The sequence below is a fragment of the Danio rerio genome, chromosome 16, assembly GCF_052040795.2.
Source record: "Danio rerio strain M-AB ecotype USA chromosome 16, GRCz13ab, whole genome shotgun sequence".
NCBI classification, from domain to species: Eukaryota; Metazoa; Chordata; class Actinopteri; order Cypriniformes; family Danionidae; genus Danio; species Danio rerio.
The window spans coordinates 22,102,501-22,121,284 of NC_141036.1; the positions used below are offsets into that span (position 1 = coordinate 22,102,501).

At 37.3% G+C, this 18,784-nt stretch overlaps 1 protein-coding gene across 1 annotated transcript in view; it reads right to left on the bottom strand.

The window, feature by feature from the left end:
* Nucleotides 1-2,730, bottom strand: part of abcb5 (ATP binding cassette subfamily B member 5) — a 28,732-nt gene extending 26,002 nt beyond the window's left edge. The window contains exons 1-4 of the mRNA XM_087286869.1: nt 2,680-2,730; nt 1,521-1,596; nt 1,103-1,202; nt 104-167 (exon numbers count right to left, since the gene is read on the bottom strand). Coding sequence (XP_087142995.1) covers nt 104-167; nt 1,103-1,202; nt 1,521-1,572 — 216 coding nt within the window. The 5' untranslated portion in view covers nt 1,573-1,596; nt 2,680-2,730. The remainder of the gene's footprint in view (nt 1-103; nt 168-1,102; nt 1,203-1,520; nt 1,597-2,679) is intronic.
* Between the last annotated feature and the right edge of the window lie 16,054 nt (nt 2,731-18,784).

An 18,784-nucleotide genomic window follows, 5' to 3' on the forward strand; every position in this document is an offset into this window, starting at 1 on the left:
AACACGTGAATTACACGCGTACCTGGCAACCACAATGCTGATCTCGTTACATAACTGCTTCCAGAATGAACAGCAAAATTGATAAAGATATGACGGCTCTCACCAGTTGAAAAAACCCAACTGATTTCATTGGCTCTTTGTTGTCCTTTGAGTTTTTTCCCTTTTTGCTGTTGAAATAGAGAAAAAATTGTCAACATTTTCTGTTTTGGAATTTTACATTTATGGTCACTCATTTGTTTTGGGTCTCTTTCAAGTCATATTTATTTGTTCCTCATTCATTAAAAAATAAATAAAGAATATAAATGAGTATCTGTAAACAAGTTTAAATGAGTGTTTTTGATCCATGCTGTAGTAAAGTGCATTATACTATACTATTTACAACACTTTGTTAATGAATGCTACAGCACGTTTTAGTTTTAAAAATAGGGATTTGATAAATTGTAATACATACTGTAGCATACTTAAATTCTTACTACCGTAAATTGTGGTGTTGTATAGTATACTATGCAGTATAGTTGTGGAAAACATATTTTTATTGGGTAGTTTGCTTATATATTTCTTACATTGTTGCATTACCGTATAAACAACAGAATTATGATAACAGTTTATTTTAAGTAAGGTCCAAAAACACTACATTTACTATAAATTCCTTTATTCAGATGGGCATGCACTATTGTTAGTGATGGATTGTCACACATTGTTACTTCATGTTATATATATATATATATATATATATATATATATATATATATATATATATATATATATATATATATATATATATATATATATATATATTGTACTATTTAGCTAAATACAAATGAATGTTATTGATTTTGAATTGAGGGAATGAGGCAACTTTCCATGGAATTTTTGCCTTAAGCCCTGCTTATTTTCTGTCACTTGCTTATTTATTCTAAAAATGCTGGTTTAAATAGGACAAACCCAACTGCTGTTTTCTTAAATGACCTACTTTTAACCCTACATTTGGGTTTGTCCATATTTTACTCAGAAACCACCCATCATTTATAAAATGCAGACACATTTCTTAATTCTCTCTACATGAATAAAACAATCCACTTGCTGCTCAATCAGTATGTACCCTTTGTGCTTTGAGTCACTGGGTGGCTCCTCTGGTTTGTCTTCATGAGGTTTCTCATCTTGGCTGTAAGCAAGGTTTACAAAGCCCTCAGGGATCGCCTCTGAGAAAAGAAAGAGCTTGTTTATTAAAGAGCATGCGCTAAAAGTCTAAGGTGTCTTCATGATCAAAATAATTTATGTAAAATAATTTAGTGACCTCTGAAATAAAGACTAAGCTGAAGAAAAATGAATGAATGAAAAAAAATATTTCAGCATTTTTCAATATCACACATACTTTAATCATGAGTGCTAGTCTAGTAGAATAATTGAGTTTCTAGGCTTGCCAATCTGCACCATGTTGGTTGTTGGTTGATTTAACATGTGAAAATTGATTTGGAGAAGGTGTCAGCCAAATGCATAAATGTAAAATACGAAACTACCATGCGAGTAGGGTGGGGGGTCTGTTGATTCTTCAGGTGGTCCGTCTTTCATTGTGAAAACACAGTATTCTTGTTGCTAAATAGAAAACAGCAATACATGGGCAAAACTGGTTTAAAAAGATTTGCAATTTAACAAAAACTTGTGTAACAGATTAACAGTTTAATTAATGTTTATATGTCTAGTTCTATGTATATATGAAGAACTTTTATAATCCCCATATCGTGAGAGTCAGGGCTTAAAATTATTCATCCTTCTGGCAAATTCTGACAAAAATATTTTCATTATAATAAATAAATAAATAAATAAATTGCTGGTTGAATAAAAGTCATAATTTGACTTATATATATATATATATATATATATATATATATATATATATATATATATATATATATATATATATATATATATTTATTTATTAAGACTTTACATTCTTCAAAATGTAAAATCCTAATTGAATTAAACAAACAGCATTACAAATAATAATAATAATAATAATAATAATAATAATAACAACAGAGATTTTTAACAGTGTAATATGGTATCATCATACATTCGCATATTTTCTTAAAACTAGAATTTATCAGTCAATGACCTGTTGCACAAAGCACCTCAAAACGCTTGTCTTAAATAAAATTATAGCACGTTTTAAATCTCACAAGAACTTTAAAGCAGCCTAAAAACCTCACTTAACTAGTTAGCTAACTTACTGACTGACTAACCAACTAATTAAAACTAAAATGAATAAAGGTAATTAAAAATATCACATATATTTAACTCAATTAGATTATTTTATAGACATAAGTATCTACATCTTTCACAATTCTAATTTGATGTGAGAAAATTAAGCTTTTAAGTTCCACAACAGATTATACTTATTTTTTTTTTTATAAATATATAAGGACTCTGCATGGTGTTACTATTATTACATAAGCTTATGGAAACTAGTGCCGTCCGCATGTTACCAAACCAGTTACAACAGAAACGGAAGTGTGGCGCATTTAAAACACAACGCCTATCATTTGCATAGCCTACACTATATTAAATAGCAATTTGATTTGTAAAACAGATTGTGATAAATATGTATTAGAAAGTTCATGCTAAGCAAGCATAAATAATACAAAATATATAAGCAATAAAAATATTTGTCAGACTTACCCCATGTGATGGTCACAGCTGATGCAAACAGACACAATATGCAGGTTAAGCAGCCTTTCCCTCTGTTACATGATGCTTTATAGCGCATTGTAACCTGGACACGCCTCTACCCGGAGTCAAGAGTGGACAAAACGTGGGCGTATAAAAATGAAAGAAAGAAAAAAAAAGGCTGACTTTTGCCCTTATAGAAAACAAAAATAGGATAAACGAGATCTATAAACGGCATGGGCTATTTGTCATGACCCGTAAATTCTGCTGCTGCGTCTTTCTCGTTAAGTATAAATTATTTATACAAATTATACTATTTCTATCTCATGCTTATCTCACCCAGAGACTGGAGCGTCAAATGCACAATGACGGTTTCAAATATTGTGTAGACGGTTATTGAAGGTCTGCATTTCTCCATTTAGCCTGCAAATCGTTGCGTATAATCTAAGTATATTTGCCATCTCAAATCATATATATATATATATATATATATATATATATATATATATATATATATATATATATATATACACACATGTATATGTGTGTGTGTGTGTGTATGTATGTATATCACTGTAAAAAAAATTACTGTTAGTCTACAGTAAAATAATGACTTTTTCAATAAAACAGTAACGTTTTTGTTTCCGAGAAAGTAACCAACTGCTTTTGGTTATGAGCTAACAGAGTTCAGATTCGACGTTTGAAGTCTGTGTTTGAAATCACACTTTGTGCCTTTGTTCACTATTTCATCAAGTAGTTCACAAATATAGTTCACCTGACAGAGTTAATGAACAATAATGAACGAATTCAGCCACTGATGAACACCTGCTGTTAATAATCACAATCACTGAAGGAAAGAAACAAGAAACACAAACAGTGACTTGAGTTACAGCATTAAATAAAATCAAGTAAAATAAAACACCTTCAGTCTTAGCAGAGGATAATTAAACAACTCCACAAACAACAGCAGACACCGTTATTACTGACTGCTTTCACTTCCATACTATTCTCATTGAGATCCCATCGAAAATTAGGTGTTTTTATGCGTCACCATAATGGAGTGAGGAGCTGGTTTAGTTGGGCTCTTCACCCTTAAGCTCATTGAGTTAGACTCTCTAACTGCTGTAAAACAGAGTTTACATACACTTCTATTAAATCAATAAAGTTGGAAAGTCAGTGGATAGAAAAATTTAATTGTTTGAAATTTATCCTGATAAATGTTTGGTAAAGGTATGGAGGAAGAACCTCATGCAATAGTCTGTATGCTTAGTTGCAGATATTAATTTAGTTAATGAGAAGTGGAAACATGAAAAATACATAAGTACTTTAGAGTTAGGATATAACATACAAGTTCAGTTATGACATAGACCTCATGAATCAGACCTTGTACCTCAACAATGGTAACAATTCGAAAGTTTCATGCTGCAATGCATGCTGGGTGTGACACAGTACAAATATCCCAGCATGCATTGCGGCATGAATAAATGTAGTATATTGGTCTCAAAGTTTTCTTTATGTGTGTTTTATTCTGCTGTTGTTTATGTTTAGACTTTCAGTAGCCTATTTGTGAGTTAAAATGTTAATTTTGTTAGTTGTCACCATTGTTGAGGTTCATACGCTGATTATTGATGTCTGTTTGAGTGTAATTTACACCATGGACAATAGAGCAAAGTGTTATAGTCCAAGATATTCTTAAAACTGTCAGAATTTAATGTCAATAGATTAAACATTGCATTGGAGCAGTATATTATATTAAATTAGTACATGTTCTGTCTTATTGAAAAAACACCAGTTCTTATTAAGGTTTTCGGCTGGCTTGTCTTATCAAAAGTGATTATTAAATAAAGTTCTTAACAATTGAAGCCATTAAAATATACTGTTGTAAAGAATGTCAAGGCTAAGAGCCCAACTAAATCAAACTCTATTCTCCATGATAGTGACAAAAAAGTTAACCTTTCTCTTAAGAAGAACTTTAGTAGATGTTATACAAAAATAATGCTTTAGTAATAAGTGTAGCTGGTGATGATGTTTGTGGAGTTGTTTAATCATCCACTGATAATTTAAATGATTTAATCATTTGTTGTACTTCAGGTTATTCTAATTACAAAACTGTGACTAAAGTTGTCATTTTTTGTATGTTCTGTTCTTGTATTTCCCTTCAGTATTTATTCATTTGTTTATTGCTTATCCTCAATTATCATTTAATTATTCATTTAATTATTTGATTTACTTCAGCTTTGATACACGTTGCTTTTAGTGAACAAAATGAGTTCACTTGAGTACTGTGTATATCAATGTAGTCCATGTATTTCAACAGCAACATACTGTAAAATAACAGTACATTGCTGGCAACTGCAGCTCCCAGTATTTTACTGTTTTTTTTATTTTTTTATTAATAGGACAATTTTTAACAGTAATCAATAGATCAGTGGTTGCACTTCCATTTTGATAACTTCCATCAAACTTCCATTTTATTAAATTTTAAATACATCAACATGGAGATACATTATTTATTTAAAGAGTGGACAGATGCAACACTTTTTGCACTTCAGTTTTTCAATGTTTGCAATGGAAAAGCAAATCTTTAAAAAGCATAAACTTTAATCTTAAAAATTAAAGTAATTTTTGTCAGCCCCATCCAGACTTGAAACGAACATGTTTTAACTATATACATGCAGTTTACTTGAATAGATAAAGTCAAATGTTTCAACCCAAACCACAACAGAGGACACAATTCTCATTCAGTCTCATTCAATCTCATTCACTAATAATTCCATACGTTTTTCATATTTATACGTGCACATAAGAACTTCTTTTCTATTGAACCTTTCTTCTGCTAGTAAATCTGGAGTGTTTGGATCTGTTCTAAATGAGCATCTGAGTGAACGAGGTTAGTAATTTCCAAAATACACACAAAAACCAGGCCCATATGGGCTTTCCTGTCCAGATTATGAATTAAGAAGGGACATTTATTGCACAAAAAAAAAGAAAAATAACTTTAATGGTAATGAAAGCTTTTGTTCCATGTGCTTTTGTTTATATCTCTGTTCTGTTTTCCCGCCGATTATCAGTCTTCATCAGTTTCAACTGTGTTTGTCATTTACCTTATCATGTCTTGTGTATACTATTGTCACATTCAACAGCGATCTCTAACCACCAGAGGTCGCTGGAAAACATTCTCACTCACAGAACTACAAATGTGTTTGTAAATGGACTTCAACTTCATACATGCTCTTCGCCCACACACCTGCTTCCTCATTTAGCTTGATTACTTTCGCACACCTGAGAACTTTCAAAGACTGATTAACACACAATATTTAAGCCACACATTTACTCCTTCAGTTTGCAGAGTCTTGTTTATCTGTAAGGTGACATTACAACGCGTTATCCTGGTCTTGGTTTCCCGTGTTTTGATCTTAGCCTTGTTTAACCAGTTTTCCTGTTTAGCCGCCTGCCTTCTGACCATCTGCCTGTTATTTTGACTTCGACTCTGGATTGCCCTCATACATCTGTTTGCCGGTCTTGACCACTGCTTGCCTGACTATTCAAATAAACCTGCATGTGGATCCTACCTTCTGTTTTCAGTGTCACTCCCCAGCGTTACAGAAGACTCGGCCACAACATGGATCCAGTGGGTATTGCAATCATGCGTCTGCGTCAGGAAGCACGGTCCATTGAGGAGTACGTGGAGGAATTCATCGTACTGGCACACATAACATCCATGAGTGAGTTATGTTTGATGATATTCTTTCGTGGAGGACTTTCTGAGCCCCTTTATTCCATCATGCCTTTGCACGAACCCCATGGGACTTTAGAAAATTACATTGATCTGGCATTACAGATGAGTGGGTCCTCCTTCACTGTTGGCAAGGTGGAGAAAACCCCTAAATGTTTTTTTTTTTTTGGGGGGGGGGCAATAGACAGCAAGACCCGCCAGCTGCGGGGCTTGCAATCCCCTCTACTGACAATATTATGCTTGCATCTCCAGTATTCCTGTCCCCTGTTCACCAGCCTAGACCTCAGCCAGCTCACAAGATGGCTGTCTCCAGTTCCCCATGTCACAAGATGGCTGCCCCCAGTCTGCCAGTTCACAAAATGGCCGCCAACAGTCCAGCTTACAAGATGGCTGCATTCGGTCTTCCAGCTAACAAGATGGCTAACACCAGTTCTCCATGTCACAAAATGGCCGCCAACAGTTCATCTCACAAGATCACTACCTTCAGTCCTCCAGCTCACAAGATGGCCAACTCTAGTCCTCCAGCTCACAAGATGGCCAACTCCAGTTCTCCAGCTCACAAGATGGCCGACTCCAGTCCTCCCGCTCACAAGATGGCCGACTCCAGTCCTCCCGCTCACAAGATGGCCGACTCCAGTCCTCCCGCTCACAAGATGGCCGACTCCAGTCCTCCCGCTCACAAGATGGCCGACTCCAGTCCTCCCGCTCACAAGATGGCCGACTCCAGTCCTCCCGCTCACAAGATGGCCGACTCCAGTTCTCCCGCTCACAAGATGGCCGACTCCAGTCCTCCCGCTCACAAGATGGCCGACTCCAGTCCTCCCGCTCACAAGATGGCCGACTCCAGTCCTCCAGCTCACAATGTGGTAAGCGCCAATCTGCCACCAGCTCACAAGATGGTTTACTGTTCCTTGTCCGTTCCTGCCATAGTTAATGTTTCAGTTCCTGAAATACCATCACCTGAGCCACCAGAATGGCCACCACCACCTGAGTTACCAGAGCTGATACCACCACCAGAGCTGCTACTGCCAGAGCTGCCAGACCCTCCAGAGCTGCCAGACCCTCCAGAGCTGCCAAAGCTGCCAGATCCTCCAGAGCTGCCAGTGCCGCTGCCGCCAGAGCTGCCTGAGCCACCACCTGAGCTTCCTGAATGGCCGCCGCCGCCTGAGCTTCCTGAATGGCCGCCCCGAATGGCCGCCGCCTCCTGAGCTTCCCGAATGGCTGCCGCCTCCTGAGCTTCCCGAATGGCCGCCGCCTCCTGAGCTTCCCGAATGGCCGCCGCCTCCTGAGCTTCCCGAATGGCCGCCGCCTCCTGAGCTTCCCGAATGGCCGCCGCCTCCTGAGCTTCCCGAATGGCCGCCGCCTCCTGAGCTTCCCGAATGGCCGCCGCCTCCTGAGCTTCCCGAATGGCCGCCGCCTCCTGAGCTTCCCGAATGGCCGCCGCCGCCTGAGCTTCCCGAATGGCCGCCGCCGCCTGAGCTTCCCGAATGGCCGCCGCCGCCTGAGCTTCCCGAATGGCCGCCGCCGCCTGAGCTTCCCGAATGGCCGCCGCCGCCTGAGCTTCCCGAATGGCCGCCGCCGCCTGAGCTTCCCGAATGGCCGCCGCCACCTGAACTCCCTGAATGGCAGCCGCCTGCTGAACTTCCTGAATGGCCGCCGCCGCCTAAGTTTCCTCAATGGTTGCAGCCTTGCGCTCCAGGCCCTCCGCAGCTCCACGCTCCAGGCCCGCCGCAGCTCCACGCTCCAGGCCCGCCGCAGCTCCACGCTCCAGGCCCGCCGCAGCTCCACGCTCCAGGCCCGCCGCAGCTCCACGCTCCAGGCCCGCCGCAGCTCCACGCTCTAGTCCCGCCCATGCTGCATGGTCCTGGCCCTCTATCCCTCCCCCAGTTCCGCCTCAGTTCCACCTCCCGCCTGAACAGTATTAGGAGTGTCTGGAAGCCACTCCTCAGAAGGAGGGCTCTGTCACATTTAACAGCGATCTCTAACCACCAGAGGTCGCTGGAAAACATTCTCACTCACAGAACTACAAATGTGTTTGTAAATGGACTTCAACTTCATACATGCTCTTCGCCCACACACCTGCTTCCTCATATAGCTTGATTACTTTCGCACACCTGAGAACTTTCAAAGACTGATTGACACACACTATTTAAGCCACACATTTACTCCTTCAGTTTGCCGAGTCTTGTTTATCTGTAAAGTGACATTACAACGCGTTATCCTGGTCTTGTTTTCCCGTGTTTTGATCTTAGCCTTGTTTATCCAGTTTTCCTGTTTAGCCGCCTGCCTTCTGATCATCTGCCTGTTATTTTGACTTCGACTCTGGATTGCCCTCATACATCTGTTTGCCGGTCTTGACCACTGCTTGCCTGACTATTCAAATAAATCTGCATGTGGATCCTACCTTCTGTTGTCAGTGTCACTCCCCGTTGTTACAACTATATAAATAATATATACTATATAATATATAAAATTAACTTTTCTTTTCTGGATATAATCTGGAAATTGAAGCAATAGTGAAAAAGGCATTGGGAAAAAGGGTTCTTATATATTCAGAAAATATCCAGTAAAATTGTCCAAAACTTAAAGGTGCAAAATGTCTTCATGAATGATGATCTTTAAGTATTATTCAAGTGATTTTAGCGTAAAATTAAAATGTATAATTTCTATTCATACAATGTAATCTTTATAATTCTACTCATACACATGCCCATTTTGTTGTCCAGGGTCAGACATAAGTATCATGTCAATTTGTTATTAAAGCCTTGTAAACGTTCGCTGCTGTCTTTGATTTGCAATATAACAGATAAGTTAAGGCTAAACATAGTAAAATGGGACTGGTACCCAAAATGTTTGTATAGGGTTTGAGGTAACCTTTTAACTTTCACTTAAAGATTGTTTTGACTTGTTTTTGTGATTAAGTTGTGTTCCTGATACCCCTCAAGGGTATACAAGAGGTCAACTTGGGCAGTTGCACAAGTGCTATTAAACAACATTACTTACTTGCACTTTCTTCACTGTAGCATGAAGAAATGTCTTAGTTATCATAAGTAAACCTTTTTGATGGTAGTCTGTAACGCTTTAGATGGTTCAACGACCAAATTCCTCTGCACAGATAAGTGTTGTTCGTCAACAGGCATGTGTTGCTCAGGTAAACACTGATTTTCAGCAGGTGAGTTTTGTTCAGGTAAGTATTTTTCAGGTAAACATTGTTCTACAGTGGGTATGTGTTGCTCATTTACAGAAAAATATTATTCAGGTAAATGTAATTGTATAGGTGATTTGATGTGCTGGTACTGAACATCTTGTTCAAGCTCAGACACATGTGGCAACACCATGACTTCATTCATTCCAATCAAGCTGAGGATTTTTCACCAGCTGAATATGTGATGTGGTTTTCACTTTGGTCTGCTTTTGACTAATTTGCAATTCTGTAAAGTAATTGGGTTCTACTTGAACACAACAATCAGATTGTACCTCAGATAAAGGACTTTTTGTGTGCTCTATGTGTGTATCAAATTAAATAATTGTTTTGTATGTGAAACTAACAACATCCAAGTCCTCAAACAGACATTTTAAGTGGTAGACTATGAGTTTTTCTGCCTTGCAGTTCTTTTACTGCCCTAGACTTACAGTGCACAGATGCTGAGCCACTGCGTCAGTTCACTCTTGTCTGTATGACTGAAATGGTGTAGTATTTTAAGACGTTTTTGTGTTATGACAAAACCTGTGTTTCATGTAGCTTCTTACACGCACATAAAAAAAATACGGGATTCACATCATATCCCACCACTATCAATATAAAAAGGGCCCCACGGCCCTGTCAATAGAGTTAGGGAGAAGACATGCTAAATTTTAAAATGCTTATTTTAATTTATCATTAACATTTGTGAAAATCAACAGTAAAAAATACTACAATTTTAAATTTAAATATTGCTTGATTTACATAAAATACAGAAATAGACAGAAATAAACTAAAATAAAACTAATGTTCTCTAACAAATATTTATTATATAGTTAAAATATAAAAGTGAAAGATGAAGTAAATACTTCTTTACATAATATAACAATATATTTAAATTAGGGGTGTGTGGTACAGACAGATATGGATATGTCAATAGTTTAAAAAAAATAAAATCTGATGTTTTTTGATTTCATAAGTTTTTTTTACATTTTAGGACTTTTCAAGAAAAACAAAAAAGGTTTTGTGTACAAAAGTCTAACTCTAGCTTGACTTTATATGGTTCCTTCTATTAGCCAATCAGCATTTTGAAAGCACACATTAGGGCCAATAAGGATCAGCTTTCTTTGTCATTTCGCTGGATTGCTCCATTAACAGCTGGAAAGACCAAAAAGAAACACAAAATCAGAGTCAACTAAAAAATGCCATCATAATCGCATAAAATTGAGAAGAAACCTGAAACTAAAAAGATGTGTGCAAATGTGATGATTTAGAAGAGTTTTTTGACATTGAGATGAAATGTAAAATTTTACATTGCTGAAAAGAAGCAGTTTCCCCAGAGATGGGTTGCAGCTGGAAGGGCATCTGCTGAGTAATGCATATGCTGGATAAGTTGGCGGCTCATTCTGCTGTGGCGACCCCGGATTAATAAAGGGACTAACCGAAAAAAAAAATTAATTAATGAATGAAAAGCAGTTATTAAAAAATGTAAGCAATATGTAATTACAAACTTTACTCTTGATTTGTCAACACGTTTGTACATGTGCAATTACTATGCCACTACATTGTTATTAATTTGTAAAAATATTGTAGTTACAATCAAGATAATATTTATCAATGACACTTTTCTTTGTATATTTGATGTATTGCATTTGTTTATTTATAGATATTAACATACAGACACACATTTATTTAATGTAATTGCAAATTATTATCTTGAATGTTACTACATTGCTATTACATTGTAATTACATCCCAGGTAATATTTATCAATGTGTTTTTTTTTTTTTGTATATTTCATGTACAGTGTGTATATAATGTAGTATAGTTTATACTTAAATCTAAACAGTTCACATGTATTTAATATGAAATAACTGTAAATGTTTCATTGTTTCATGTTATATTTACAGATTTTATAGTTGTATACCTAAATATACATAGTACACATGTAATTACAAACTTTTATCTTGGTTGTAATGACTGTGTTGATACATTGCTATTACATTGTAGTTACATCCAAAATATTATTTATAAACAATGATTGTATGTTTCATGTACAGTATTTGTGTATTTATACATAAAAACGCACAGTACATATGTAATTACTTTTATTTTAGATTTAATTACTATGTCATTACATTATAACAACTACGAAATAACATTGTAATTGCATTGTTTGAACATTGTACTTATGTCTAAAATTGTATTGTAAATGTGTTTTTGTATATTTCATGTACAGTATTTGTAAATTTTAGTTATATACATAAATATACACATTACATATGTAAAATGTATTTACAAACTTTCATCTTGAATGTAATTGCTATTTCATAACATTATTATTACTATGTCATTACAATGTAATTACATTGTAGTTACATTACATCCAATAAATATATATATATATATATATATATATATATATATATATATATATATATATATATATATATATATATATATATATATACATATATAATTTGTATATTGTATTTACATTATTTTATTATTTATAGTTGTATATGTATATTTACAGTGTACACATGTACTTAAAAAACCTAATTACCATGTCATTGCACTGTAATATCATTGCTGTTACGTTTTAATTATACCCTATAAAATATTTATAAACTTTAAGGTTTCTTTGTATCTTTCAAGTACAATAGTTGGTATTTATATATATATATATATATATATATATATATATATATATAATATATATATATATATATATATATATATATATATAGTACAACTGAAATTACAAAATTAAATTGTAGTTATATTCAAGATATTATTTATAAACAAATGTTTCTTTGTATGATTTATGTACAGTATTTGTGTATTTATGCGTGAAAACACACAGTACATATGTATGTATAACAACTACGTAATGAAATTGCAATTACATAGTTATAACATTGTATTTATATCTAGGATAATATTTATAGACAATATATAATGTGGAAAATATAGTCAATACATTGTAATTACATTGCTATAACATGGTATTTGCATCCAAGATAATATTTATAAACAAATGTTTCTTTGTACATTTCAAGTACAGTATTTGGGTATTTATATGTAAATATACACAGAACATAGGTAATTACGAACTTTTAGTTTGGATGTAATGACATTGTAAATACATTGTAATAACTTTGAACGTAATTACAAACTTTTACATTACATTGTATTTACATTGTAGTTGCATCCAAGATATTTATAAATGTAATTGTCTTTCTATATTGCATATACAGTATTTGTTTATTTATAGTTGTACACATAAATATTTACAGTACACATGTAACTACAAGCTTAATTACTGTGCCATTACATTGTAACTATATTGCTATTACTTTCAAGATAATATTCACAAACTTAAAAGGTTTCTTTGTATATTTCAAGTACAGTAGTTGTTTATATACGTAAATTTACACAGTACATATGTAATTACAAACTTTTATTTTGATGTAATACTGTTACTACATTGTAGTTACTAAGTAATAACAATGTTATTACATTATTATTACATTTAATTACATATATTATAGTACTGTATATGTGTTTTTGTATATTTGCAGGGCCAATAAGGATCAGCTTTCTTTGTCAAATTTTTTTTTGGATTGCTCCATTGACAGAAAAAAAATCAGAGTCAACTAAATAATGCTGCATTACATACGACTAAGAAGAAACCTGAAACTAAAAATGTGTGTAAATGTGATGATTTAGAAAAGTTTTTTTTTTGACATTGAGATAGAATGTTAAATTTAACATTGTTGAAAAAGAATTTTATTTTAATTAAAAAATATATTTTTTATTTGTGCATATATAGTCAGTGAAACATTTTTTGTCATGTCCTTGGTTTGATCATCTGGGCTACTTGCTGTTGTGGTGTTTGTATTGTTTATGTGTCCATCCTTAGCATGTTTTGTTTTGATTACTCGCCACACATGCCTTCTGTTTACTTTCTACATCCCCACCCATCCTCCCATTTACATTCTATTACTCTATTAAGCTAATGTCACTCACCTGTTCTCCTTGGTTCCTTTCCTCCTATTTATTCCTTCCCTAATTGTTGTCCTGTGTCAGATTGTTGTTTCACTTTCGTGTGTTCTCAACAATTTTCCAGTCAGTTTTTGTTTCCTTGATTGTGCTCTTCTCAGCTACTAGGCCTGCTCTCATTTTGTTATAGTCCTGCTGTTGCCTGCTTCTCCTCCTCGCTCGAGCAAGCTATCTTCCAGCTCTCACCTGCCATGAAGCACTCACTTTTCCTAGCAGGTGTTTCGGCCTAGGATACGGCATTCTGTGGTATTGCGCAGTGCAGGGTGGCCGGGCCCCCATCATGAGTCTGAACCATGCTGTAACAACCTACCCAAAGTGTTTGCCCTTCAACCACGCATGTACCGAGCAGGGGAGATGAAAGTGGCTTTCGTTTTAACCCCTCTCATGGGCAAAGCCTGTGATTGGGTAACTTCTATCTGGGGGTCCAGAGCTCCATGTTATGCCTCCTTCAATGAGCAGGAGATGATAAGGCTCTTTGACAGGTCTGCCAGAGGACAAGAGGCTGCAGACCAGCTACTTTGTCAGGAAAATCACTTAGTCACTGAATATGCGATCCTATTTAAGACTCTGGCAGCCTCGTGTGACTGGAATGAGGGAGCTTGTCGAGCGATGTTCCATGCAGGTTTTGAAGAGGACATTCAGGATGAACTTGAAACCCATGACTTGCCTCATGACTTGGCCCTCATGTAAATTCGTTCAAAAACTCTGCTTTGTCTTAGAGTCATTCCTGTCCTAAGTCTTGTCTTGGTCTAACACTATTTCCTGGTTCTGTCTCTTCTGTGTTGTAGGTGGAGCCGGCTGATCTGACTGGGGTCCCGATGGAGTACTATGATCTGTCTCTGGTGTTCAGCAAGTCCCGGGCCACCTCCTTGCCCCCACATCGACCCTGTGATTGTGCCATAGAGCTCCTCCCAGGCATTTATCTGCCTAAGGGTCGCTTTTATTTTCTTTCCAGTTCAGAAAGAGAGGCTATGGACAAGCACATTAATGAGTCTCTTACGGCTGGCGTTATCCAGCCTTCCTCCTCTCTTGCTGGTTCTGGGGTCCTCTTCATTAAGAAGAGGGATGGCTATCTTTGATCCTTTCTGACTATCGAGGGGCTGAATGACATCACTGTTGAGAACATAAGAACAGTTAGCACTTGCTTCTCATGTCTTCAGCCTTTGAACTGCAGGGAGCCTTTTGTCTTCACCAAGTATGACCTCAATAAGCCTATCACCTCATTCGCAACCGGGAGGGGGATGAGTGAAAGATAACCTTAAACACACACACGCAACATTTTGAATATCGGGTTCTTCTGTTTGGTATGACCAATGCACCAGCTGTCTTTCAGGCCCTGGTCAATGACATGCTAAGAGACATAGTAAACCAATTTTTTTTTTTTGTGTACCTTCATGATATCCAAGAATATTCTCTCTCACTCTGCAGGTACACACTTGGTATATTCACGAGGTGCTGCAACGACTACATGGGGAGATAAAGCTCAGGAACCTTTGATAAATTAAAGTCCTGTTTTATCTCTGCTTATGTCTTATCTGTTCCAGATCCTAAACAAAAGTTTATAGTTGAGGTGGACGCTTCTGTGGTAGGAGTAGGTGCAGTCCTATCAAAACAGTCTCTCTGGGATGGGAAAGTGCATTCTTGTGCTTCCTTCATCCACTGCCTGAGCCCCACAGAGCGAAACTATGACAATGGTAATCTGGAGTTGTTGGCAGTCAGACTGACTTTGCGTGAGTGGCACCACTGGTTAGAAGGTGTAGATCAGCGTTTTGTGGTCTGGATAGACCACAAGAACTTACAGTATATAAGTTCAGCCAAGAGGCTGAGAGCAAGACAGGCTCGCTGGTCCTTCTTCTTCATTTTTGCACTTTCGTACAGACCAGGGCCTAAAAACATCAAACCTGATTCTCTCTCCCGCTTGTTCGAAACCTCAAAGAGGAAGGTTTTAAATGACACCATCCTGTCCAAGGGCATGGTGGCGGCCTTTCTCTCTCTCTCTCTCTCTTATATTATTTAAATTATTGCTTCCTCTCATATTATTGATATCTGATATTGAAAGAAAGGTACAGGAGACCTTGTGAGATTGCCAAGTGCCTAGAGGGATTCCAGTGGGCAAGTTATTTGTTCCTGCTGCTCTGTACTCCCAGGTTATCCAGTGGGAACATTCATCCAGAATGGTCTGTCACCCAGTAGTTCAGAGATTGCTGACTGCCATCCATCAGCGGATTTGGTGGCCATCTATGCTTTGTTCCCTTTCCTATGCCTTCCTGCCCTTGGTCACTGCTCTTGACTTTCTCAACTGTCATGTACTCAATTTAGACTAGCAAATCAATCTTTTCTTCATGAAAAAGACTTACGTGTAGCTGAACAGAATCCACAATGCAGTTGATGTAACAACAATTTAAGAGCTTTGCGATGATCTTACAGTGGAGCTGACTGCAAGGGATACAGGCTGAAACAGAGTCAAAGAGTGTGATCACCGGAAGAGAGATGTTAGGTGCAGTAAGCATCACAACAGTGGTGAGAGGTAACATATTTTCTTGCATCTCATGAATTGCACTCACAGAGGGATGTGCTCAGCATATGGGGCATGAAACTCAGAAATACCCCATCCTTCTTTAATATAAACACAGACCCCCATTCAGCCAATGAAGTCTCTTTGCTTCAGTAAGTTTTTCTTAGTCGAGAATCATGGGTTCAAGTTCTTGGTCTGGAGGGGTCGAGGAAGTGGTAGAGCAAACAATGGAGTCTGTTGGTAAAGGCTGGTTGTGAATCTCTGCTGCAGGCTTTCATCTGGGCTGAACATCAAATGGATAACTGAATAAAGCTTTCCAGACCATATGTATCATCATAGGGTAAAAACATTCTCAGGCTGGGTTCCAATCTCTGGTGGTAGGTGGTCATAAGCACTTTTTTATGCTAAAGGCTGGCTGCTTTTAGGGAACGAAACATTCACAAATATTTTTGGACAGATTTTGTACCTTGTCTCAGATGACATAACTTTTCACCAACTGAAGCCTCTTCAGCTGAGTGGCCAAAAAAAGCTTTGAAATGGGTAGGGTGCCAGGCGAGCCATAGGACTTGCAACGACCTGCGTCAAAGAAGACATGGGGAATGCGGAAGTGTTGGGTGTGGAAGCACCTGTTTCAGTGAGTCCACAAGTGTTTGTAATGGGTCGCCACTGCTCATTTTTGGTGTTCGTCTGGCCTTCTGTCACAGAAGGAGAACTGAGACCAGAGCTAAGTGAGTATATGATACAGTTTATTGCATATAATACATATGACATGCAGGTAAAATCTTTTATTTTGCAGAGGATGAGCAGTGGATGAGTGATGGAATGGACTGAAGACGATGTTGATGAGGAACACAAGCGTGATGGGGAAACAAACAACCAGGAGGGAACCACACTAGGAAGAGACACGAAGACACTGTGGGAATACAAGTAGACAAGGTAACTATAACTCTAATAACAGGAATTGACTGACCGTAAGATTTTGTCCTTCTCTGTGTGACGAAGGCAGACACTGAGTGACAGAGCATGCAGGTATTTATGGGCTGAATTAATGAGCATGGGATAACATGCAGGTGCACTGGTGATTAGTATTTGGGTGATGGGGATCTTGTTAAGTGCAGTGACAGTAAACAGGGTGAGTAAGGTGTCTGGGAGTGGGAAGAACCTGGCCTGGCTGTGACAGTTCTCATGATCCTCCACAATTCATTCTGTGAGTGTGTCAAAGTCTCACATTTGGCAACAATTAATTGCAACTAGCTTCAGCAGTTAATATACAGTAAGTATGATAGCAATTGCAGTCTTTACAGTCCTTTGACCCACCTGCGACCTGGTCATCCTATGAAAATCCATCTGAGCATAGTAAATTGGCAATGGAACTCAATAAGCTATTTTTGATGCATTGATGCATGAAGGTATTCAAAATATATAATAGGCTGATCTCTTTGGTGGTCGTCTATGTGCAGATTCATGCGGTTTGTTTACCAGCTTCCCCACCACAGGGAAATTGATCAGTGTAATCAAGTAACAGTACATGCTGGTCAGGTAATTGTTGTTCTTCAGCTTATAAGTGTTGTTCAGGTAGGAATTTTTGAGGTAAACATTGTTCTACATGAAGTAGGTTTGGTTCAATAGCAGGTAATTTGAGATGTGCTAGAACGTCCTGTTGAAACTGAACTAGATGTGGCAACACCCTTGACTCAAGCATTGGTTAAGTCCAGTATATTTTAATATTTTAAATTATTCTGAATTGAGGCCAAACAATGCATTAACCGGAAGCTTTGGAGAGTGACGAAATAGAAGGTTGAAAGGTGAGAAACGAGTCACTTCACTTTTTTTTACAACTTATTATTGAAGTTGTAGCATATACCTTCACAAATTAAATAAAGTTGGAGATAATAAGAGGAATATGCCTGTATCTATTCAGGTGAAGGATGTTGATAGATACTTCATTGAATTGAAAAGCCATTCTTTTATTAATGTCAGATAATGATATCAAAAGCAATAAAGGTGCAGTCTGTAAGTTTGACACCCAGCGGTTGAACTAGGTATTGCACACCTGAATCACCTGAATCATTTTTACTCGGCTCCTCCTCTGATGAGTCTATGCAAGTGCAGGTTGTCCGATTGACATGATTGTGCCTGACTATCAAGCCTTAAGGCTGATTTAAGGCCGATTTGACCCATTCTCTAATATAGAATAAATGTTTTACATACAAACAGGAGTTTTTGCCTAACCAACACCCGAAATTTCTATTTAAGAAATTACTTCTTTTTCTAACAGAAACACTTTAGGAGTCAGATAAACGTTTGAACATTTATTGTGAATTGTTTGCATAAATGCAAGTTTGTTACAGTCCTTTCGTTACAGTCCTTTCGATAGGTCCTTTGGCATAAGCCCAGTCTATAGTGCAGAAATCTGGATGAGCTGGCAGATCCTGCCTGAAAATGAAGGCAGGGCAAAGCCAACCCCCTGAGTGGAGATCCAGGATGAAGATAAAAATGAAGCACACAATTAGGCTTATATATGCAAGAAGCCCAAATGGAGATGAAAAGCCCCTATGGGTAGAGGAGAGAGAGCGTGCCCTGACGAGCAGAAGAGAGAGAGTGTGTCCCGACGAGCAGA